The 8,900-nt window shown below is 39.6% G+C and overlaps 1 protein-coding gene across 1 annotated transcript; it reads right to left on the reverse strand.

The window, feature by feature from the left end:
• Nucleotides 1-898: 898 nt before the first annotated feature.
• On the reverse strand, nt 899-7,351 carry gmnc (geminin coiled-coil domain containing). The gene is made up of 5 exons (XM_058634541.1): nt 7,208-7,351; nt 5,047-5,241; nt 3,978-4,063; nt 3,405-3,521; nt 899-3,310 (listed from the first exon to the last, which is right to left on the reverse strand). The coding sequence occupies exons 2-5, from the start codon at nt 5,177-5,179 to the stop codon at nt 2,291-2,293; spliced, it is 1,356 nt and encodes a 451-aa protein (XP_058490524.1). The 5' UTR covers nt 5,180-5,241; nt 7,208-7,351; the 3' UTR covers nt 899-2,290.
• Between the last annotated feature and the right edge of the window lie 1,549 nt (nt 7,352-8,900).

Below are 8,900 nucleotides of genomic sequence, written 5' to 3' on the forward strand. Positions count from 1 at the left end.
CACTGTTTATGTCACGGCAAGAAGTTCCAGGTTCGTGACCTGGTCTGACTGAAGGCCTTCTGTGTGGAGTCTTCTCCAGTGGCCCTCATGTGCATGATAACGTGGTAGATTATGAATGAATGAATGACTTCATACACATTACACTGAGTCACAGACTCTGTAAAAGGGGAATCATGTGACATGAGACTGAAGTTCATTATGATCATGGTGACGTCACACATCAAATAACATTTCGACCATGATTTAGGTCACAAAGTGTCAGCTCATTGTCAAATAAACAGAGACTTGGGTGTTTTTTTTCTGTTAGTCAATAGTTTTATGTCAACATGTTCATATAAAACAGAGAAATGCGTTGAACACACTCAGCTGCTGCTCCAGGACAATCACATGCGACACACGTGAATGTCTTAAAAACATGTTTGAAAACATCACATGTATAAAAACAGCATTTTATTGTATTCATAGTAAATAATTTTATGTGGTGATCACACATGATTACACTTAAAATACAAGTGAGTGAATAAACTTTACAGGTGAGCATTTTTATTATTTTTTATCAACTTAATAAGTTTTTTTTTTGACAAATAATATAGAATCGGGCACATCAGTGGCAGTGGCAGGAGCCAATACAGAAAACACTCTGACCATTTCGTAAAGCAGTGAATACAGAACCAATTAAAAAATTTAAATTATAGAAAACAAACATAGCAAAAATTACATTTACCCCATCATGTGCTATAAAATCGTCTTTACTGGCAGTTGTTTATTGGCAGCTGACAAACAATGTTTGTGTACAAGACCACCACACACTGGTGTGATGTGTGAACTGCTGTTTGGCCGTTTTGGTCTAAAGTGGCATCAGCACCTTCCTGATGGAAAAACATACAAAGGTGGCACCAGTGTTTTTAGTCTTTTTTTTTTTTTTTTTTTTAAAGTGACAGTTACACAGACAAACTAAATAAATAATTCCACACGTAGAAAATGTTTAAGGCGTTTCTGTTAGTTTTTAACATCACATTTTTTTGGAGGTTTAGTTCTAATTAGAAACAAAAAATGTAAACTGATCCCTAATCTTCACAGTTTGACTGTAAATCCTAAACCAAGCCGCTTTAGTCTCATTGCACAACACAGGTTAACTTTTTCATTTTTAATAGTTCACTGGAACATTGTCCAGAGATTTGAGTCAGGAGCTGGCAGTAAAAGTTCTGTCCTCAGTGCAGGTCTGAAAGCAGCTTCATGGTGAATTCATACTGAACATAAAGTGATTTTTCACACCATATTTCAAATGTTACACTTTCTGCCCAGCATTCTCCTTCTTGTGCCTGGTCTCACTAAACTGTCCTCCATTTCATTAACAACATTTGGACGTTGGAAGAATTTCAATGCCTATAGGCTTTTGTGACCTTACATTAAAATGATTTTGTGTCTTTTGCAAGACCAGTGATTTATAATGCTTGTCACAGCTGATGTGAAATGTGTGACTACTATTTGCATCACAGACAGGCCTGTAAAAAAAACACCATCCAATCATATTGAATGAAATAATTTGATCGCAATGCATCAATCAAACTGCCATCTAACCCTCCCTCTCCCCTATGCACGCACCCCGCTTCATGCATCAATCGTGCATGTGCATACTCAGAAGACCACGCCAGAGCTCATGCTAAAAAATTGCTAAAAATTTGACAAGACACGAGACAGTTGCAGCAACTTCATGGCAGAAAAGGTGCCAACAACAGGTGTGTTTGAACAGTGGCGACAGAAAGGGCTGCAAAGTGATGCCATGGCTCTGTTTCTACTGGACAGGTAGGTTCACTTTATGTCTTTGTGATCTTTTGGGAAAATTTGTTGTTTTTCGGCATCACATTGTCATTTGAACTAAATATCCAAAAAAGTTAGCATCACTGAAAAGTGCCAAAAGTTACCAATGCTGCGCAGTGCTCATGAGTCTGTGTGTAACCAATGCAACACTCTTCGCAAACAAGCATTGCACGTTCCTGTGCTCTGGAGGCATAGCTTTGGAGGGAAGTCTGAAGAAAGCTGAAGAAGGCTTGGATTTTTGAATTCAAAATGTAGCCTGCTAAAACAGTTTTTCCAGGATCTCCAACCCTACCTTTAAGTGTTGCCCCAGGACCTTTTAAAGACCCTTGTTTCTCATATAATTAGAACCTCAGCAACAAGTTCAACACATACCTATGTCAAGAAAATGTTGTTCAGAACTGCTTGTTCAGGAAGCCTGGGTTTTTTATTTTTATTTTAAAAGTCCTTTGAGGGAAGACCTACAAGCTGCCTAAGGTCCTTGTCTGGGCAGCCAAGTGAAGTTCCATCTTCCCTCCATGTCCTTTCTGACAAAGGCTTGTCCCTGGGGAAAGCTGTGGGTCTTGACACTGCTGGAGGGGCTTAGTGACATACTAAATGCCAAATCTGTCCGGGTTCGAGGTGTCTCAGGTGTGGCAGGGGGAAGAGATTCTTCTGATGGGGTCATTGGTGTCCACCCAGGCGTCCAGCGTTGTTTCATGTTGATCGGACTTGAAGACGAAACAGGAGAGAAACTGATTCTTTCTCCTGGTTGACTGAATAGGATGGTGTCCTTGGATGGTGTCCGTCCGCCTTCCAGTGGAGACCAGTTTGCTGGATGGTAAGCCAGGTTTCCCTGCGGACAGAGTGCTTGACTCAAGGCAGTGACGGTGCAGATCTCAGCTGTGTCTGGTGACTGGGTGAAGGATGATTCGTCTGTTACTGGTGGACACTGGAAGGCAGTTTTAGGAGCTTCTCCGCACTGTGCGGACAGATGTTTGGCAGTGAAGTTGGAGTTCTGACCTGGTGAGAGTGTGCAATTCTGAGCAGGATCGCTGTGGTTTGATTCTTGGCACTGGACAGGACTGTATTGATACTTGGTTTGATGTGTTGAACTTTGACAGACACTGTGGGGCAGTGAAGCAGCAGCAGAAGGGCTGAAAGAGTTGAACGAGCATGCAGAGGATGTGGGAGAGGATGAGGACGAGGTGACTGCAGCATCGTAACCAAAACTATTGAGGCTGTGTCCCGGTGACGACAAGGAATCAGCAGATGTATCGATAGTGTCTCTGTCCTTCAGTCCCAGCGTTCGTAGAACCCATAGGTCAAGGTTCGGCTCTGAGGATGATAACGTTTCCGAGGATTCAGAGCAGAACTCTGCAGTAAGGTTTCTGCAGACTCTCTTACTGACGTGCTGTGAGGCCACATGCTGATGACCACCGATCTGGAGAGGTCTTTCATCGACCTGCATCAGGTTTCTCTTCAGCTTTCTCTTCCTATCAATGGGCAGTTTCTGTTGGGGAGGCACAGAGAAAATAAACTATAGTGAGTAACATTTTATTGGTTAGGGACTATATATGCAAACATTAATGAGTTAGTGAACTAACTTTAGCCTTCTCCTGAAGGTTCCTGACAAATGAGGAGGTGAGAAACTCCCTGAGCTTGACGTTTTCCTCCTGCAGTCGTACCAGCTCCTCCTCTCGCTGCAGCAGAGTGTCATGAAGCTGCCAAACATGTTAATGCCATGTTAAAATATGCAACACACACAAACAATCTTTTATTTATTTTTAAAAGAATGAATGAATAAATGAACCTGTGACCACACAAACACTCCTGAAAACACCACTTCTTAAAAGCTTCTTTCTGTTAGTGAAATGGGAGTGGATGAATCACTGATGAAATGCTGTGATTCAATGGTGGTATTCGAGTGATGACTGAGGAAGAGAACATGGGCAAATTCTCAGTTCCTGTTTGTCCAAATGTCTCATTTTTGGCTCTTTCACACTAAAACCCAGCCCTATGTTTTTTGAAATAAATGTCTCGGTTTTTATAAATTGCTTTGGCCCACTTTGTGTTCAGTAATTCAACTCAAGACAAGTGAAATCACTTTATTTATAAAGATAAATAGACAAGGCTATAAAGAGTGCAGTTTTAGCTGGATGCTGTGCAAGTGTTAGTACCTGTCTGTTTCTCTGCAGATGAGGCGAAAACTGCTCTGTCCACGTCAGACCAGCAGGGGGCGAGCGGCTAAGGACACGAGGAGACTCTGACACACAAACACAGACATACAGAGAGAGATTTTGAGTTTTTATTGTTATTATACTGTGTGTTACTCATGTAAAGAGACACGAGCAGCTCCCAGTGACCATGAGTGGAAATGTAGCTTGTGATTCTGACACTCAGAGGAGACACCAGCTCGGTGAATTCTGTTACTCTCAGAATTAAGTGATAAATTGAAGTGTCAGAGGAAAGAAAATTAAAGGATGAATCTTAATATAAATTGTCTGGAAATTTCCATCATCATCATCAGCAGAGAGAGAGAGAGAGAGAGAGAGAGCGGAGACAGATCCTATCAGGCAGAACCAGCCAGGAGTACACACACACACACATAACATGTCATCACCTTAAAATGTAACAATGTACGTGATGGGGAAATGTTTTTTGTCCTTATCAGGAAGACAAGTCCCCATAATGTTATTTACGTCCCCACACCTCTGTCCCTCACACACACACACACACACACACACACACAGAGGTTTGTGCAGATATTATTTTTAGAATGTTGTCTTAACTTTAATTAATTTGGTCTAAACAAAGTATTATCCCGAACCTTAACCATAACCACAATTCAGATCTTTGTCCAAAACTTAACCAGTTCCTCAGAAATTAGGTTCTGCCTCATTAGGACCAGGTTTTGGTGTTTTTGCCAGAAAAGGTCCTAAAGAGGCAACAAATACAAGAGCACAGATATGCAGTTTGACTCTGATGTGATGCTGATTTTTATTCAGGTAATAATATGACCTGAATATTTTTCCTGTTTCTGTGATGAAAGATATTTGACAGCTTTTTAAGATTCAAGATTAAACATTGTGAATGTGGAGTCCAATAATAAGTGTAGTAATTAGTGGAGTAAATTAATTAGCAAAAATATATGTAATTCTGCAGAACGAATGCATGTTCAAACATAGTTTGTTTGTGTTTGTGTTTCTTTTACTTGTGCGATCTGAGATCTCTGAGAAGTGAACTCACCCCACACGGTGGACGGCACGTGCCGCTTCTCTCCGGGGTCACTCAGAACACAGGGGTCAGGGGCCCAAACTGAGGCCAGGGTCTCCATGGAAACGTCAACAGTGTCAGGGCCAAGGGTGAAGTCCTGAAGCATGAGGTGATGATGATGATGATGAAGGAGGAGGAGTAGGAAGAGGTGGAAGAGGGGGGAATTCCCTGCAGAGAGTTAGAGAGAGTTGTGTGTGAATGAAAAGAAGGGAGTGTGTGTGTGTGTGTGTGTGTGTGGAACAGTGCCAGCAGACTGTGTGTTGATATGGTGATGGCGATAAACACTTCACTCACATTTTAAATGCAGACAAACAAAAAACAGTTTTCCTTCCAACCTCAGCAGAATAATAATAGCTCACATTTGTAAAACATAAATTATAAAGTATGTGGACACCTGATCCCTCTCTGCTGTAGACTTTAATGTGATGCTCTAACAGACTCAGCGCCTTCTGCTGGTCCTGACAGTCACACACTACTGTCCTCGTCCCAGTACATAAGCACTGACGGGGCAAATAGACTGAAGTGTGGCGGCTTCCATAACACTAGGTGGCGATACGCTGCCTTTGCTACTTTTTACTATTAGGCCAGTTTCCAGTTGAACTTGTTGTCTGTGAACTTTGTAATATTAAATCCTTTCAGTTGACAATCAGTCTCTACATCAGTCCAAAAGAGTATCATTCTGAATTTCACCATGTTTTTGTTGATGCTGTGTTTTTTCTTTTGGCGTGTCGGCTTGTTATTTCTGGATATTGCGGAGAGGTCAGGCCGGCGTGGGTCCAACTCTGGTCTGACAGATGGTTCACATGCAGTAATAATCCCACTCCCAATCACATAATCTGGATGTGTTAGTCTGCCTTTTAGTGGTTTCAGACTCAATCATTCAGGTTTTTTTCTACTTTCATGCAAACTAACTAATGCATTGAAGGTGAGGTTTGGATCACAACCAATGTCCAGGGTGTTGAATGGGACTCTCACAATAATCTGATCATGGTAGATTTCCGTTATTCCAACTATAAAGAGGGTAAAACTTGCAATATTTCACTTGAGTGTAGAGTGGTGATTTATTTTTGGTCACAGGGCGGAGCATGAATCGTGATCAAAACTCTGCCCCGGGTGAAAGTTGTGTGTATTTTATGACAAATGTAAACCACATGTAAATTAAAGTGATTTCAGTAATTTTTTTCAGAAACATTTAAATAATTTAATAATTTTTAAACAATAATTACAGTGATATCATATATTCAGTATAATCATGGCATGTCATTTTCACAAGTTATAATCAAGTTATGAGTTCAAGTTATATGAGTTACGATCAAGTTATATGAGTTACGATCAAGTTATAATGAGTTAATATAGTTAGTGTTTTTTTCATTTTCAACAGAATTAAATTTTAATGTAATTCATTTAATTTAAGTGAACTATATATATATATTTTTTATATCTAAATCACAATATTAATCATGAAAAGAGCAAATTTACAGCCATGCCTGTTAAACTTAATGTAAAAAATCTCCAAGAGGTGTTTGGTAATTGACTAACAACATATAAACTTAAATCTTAACTCAAAGATAAGGGAAATTATGCAAATGTATGGGTCCCAACCAAGTCTTGAAGGATCACTGCTCTAAACAGCTGAACGACATATGTGTGTAATCCATCGTATCCCAGGAACCTGGGAATAGAAATTAATGAGGTATATAGTATATTTTCTTTATAGAATAATACATCAATGGAGAGAGATATTTTTTACATACATTTATTGTGCAACCAATTACTTCATTAATGAACCATGATGTGCTCTTATTTTTTGTGTGTAGGGCCCCCCAGGACCAATAAAACGCCCCTGGTGACATCACAGGAAAATAGTAATACTAATAAAAACTTTTTATTGACTTAATAAAAAAAACTCGTTGTCTATATTATTTAATACATTGCATATTTTACATATTGAATTATAGATGCATTTTAAACACACAGTTTTCATGTTCTTACTTTTCATGAATGAAGTTACACTTCAATCTTTTTTGACTCACTTTCAGCGGTTGACTTGAACTGACAGAAATATATACAGATGACGATGATGATGATGATGATGATGATGTGTATGTGTGTGTGTGTGTGTGTGTGAACTCACTGCGCTCAAATCTGCCCACGATCTGCGTCTTCCTGCTGCACGTGCTGCGTCAGGCTGTGCGTAAAAGCGCGCCGCAGAGTCTCCAAGAGCAACAACTGACACAAGTCAAGTAAAAAAAAAAAAAAGAGGAAGAAATGTTTGATTCTGTTTCAGGGTGAAAGTAGAAGTGACGTAAATCCTGAGAGAAGACGTGAGGAGCTAAGTCATCCTCAGAGAGACTCGAAGAAAAAACTCCAGCTCACTGACACGCAGGTGTCTGTGTTTGTGTGTGCGTGTGTGGCGACAGATCCCTCTGTCCAATCAGCTGCTCGGTCACAGCTGTGACGTGGGCGGTCCAGACATTCAACTGTTAGTTCACGCGCTCAGGTGAAAGAAGAAAAATATATATAATTTATACAGAAAACTGTCAATAGATCTGAATGGTACTATAACTACTACAGGGCATATACTTACTGTACTGATATTTTATATTTTTTAAATATATGAAACATAATAGTTCATGATTATATTAAAGTTTACCTCAAGTCCAGTTCCGTATGACCTGGAAGACTGAGAACCTTCACAGACAGATCATTTAAGTTATTTACATGAATAATGAAATACACCATTTTTTATTATTATTTTAAAAAAAGAAGATAATAAAATAAATAAAAACAATAAAACAAAAACTAAAGGTGGAGAATAAAAAGTGAACCTGTCTCAGAACAGATCCTTTCAGGGAACACACAAACTGACCAGTGGAGGCAAATCCATTAACACTCATCTCAGTAACATCTCACTGTCATGATCCTAAACCAATATATTGTGAATCACAATGTTACTGCTTTAATATACTGTCTATTTTATTGTTAGACTCATAAACAGAAATGTGAGGCACTTTATGTCCACACACAGCCTTTGTTTGGGTTGTGTCTGTATCTGCTTTTCATTTTAAAGTAACACCATTGACAGATGTCACCATTATGGAAATTCACGATGAGGCATCAACTAAAGACTAAACAATAATTAAATTCTCCATGATCAAAAGTGAGTGGGAAGAATTATTGTGCTGCATTGCCATGAATTCACATATTGTCCTAATCCTAGGTCTAAAAACAATTAGAATATAAAGATATATAATCCAGAATTTAGCAAGCTAAACAGTAGAAACCCTAGAAAAGAAAAAGATACAGAAAGTTCCCCATTTTGATCTGGATATTGTGTGGCTTTCTGTGTATGTACAGTTTCCAGAGTTGCTCCCTTTATAAGAGTTTTATTTTTTAAGATGTCTAATAATCTTTTTATTGTCCATCTGTCTTTTGCACTTGTCTTATTGACGATAAGTTTTCTATCCAGAAACACAAGACATTAAAGGACACCGACCAACAAAGCTGTTGACTTACAAGTGAGACATGACGACATCCTGCATCCTGTGTCCTCTCCTGCAGATTCCATATGGCCGCTCTCGCCGCCGCTGCTGCCATGTTCACTCTGCTGCTATTTGATTTGCAGCCGGCGGAGGTGATTAACCCCCCTCCACGACCACTTAACCAGCCACAAAAGCTGACGGGAAAAGTCAATTTTAATGGTCAGATGTGTGTGTGTGTGTGTGTGTGTGGTGGACAGATTTGTCTCTCAGCTGGAGGTCAACACACTTCTGCCACTAACATTATCCTCTCCTCATAAGACTCTGAACATTTAAAACAGAAAACAA

This window comes from Solea solea, chromosome 7 (genome assembly GCF_958295425.1).
Source record: "Solea solea chromosome 7, fSolSol10.1, whole genome shotgun sequence".
Taxonomy (NCBI): domain Eukaryota; kingdom Metazoa; phylum Chordata; class Actinopteri; order Pleuronectiformes; family Soleidae; genus Solea; species Solea solea.

Excerpts from the sequence above, each read along its gene's own strand:
- gmnc (XM_058634541.1), bottom strand. The coding sequence starts at position 5,179 with ATGCTTCAGGACTTCACCCTTGGCCCTGACACTGTTGACGTTTCCATG. Across the intron at positions 4,064-5,046 it reads CGTGCCGTCCACCGTGTGGG|AGTCTCCTCGTGTCCTTAGC; the intron begins GTGAGTTCACTT and ends TTTGTGTGTCAG. Across the intron at positions 3,522-3,977 it reads ATCTGCAGAGAAACAGACAG|CTTCATGACACTCTGCTGCA; the intron begins GTACTAACACTT and ends CATGTTTGGCAG.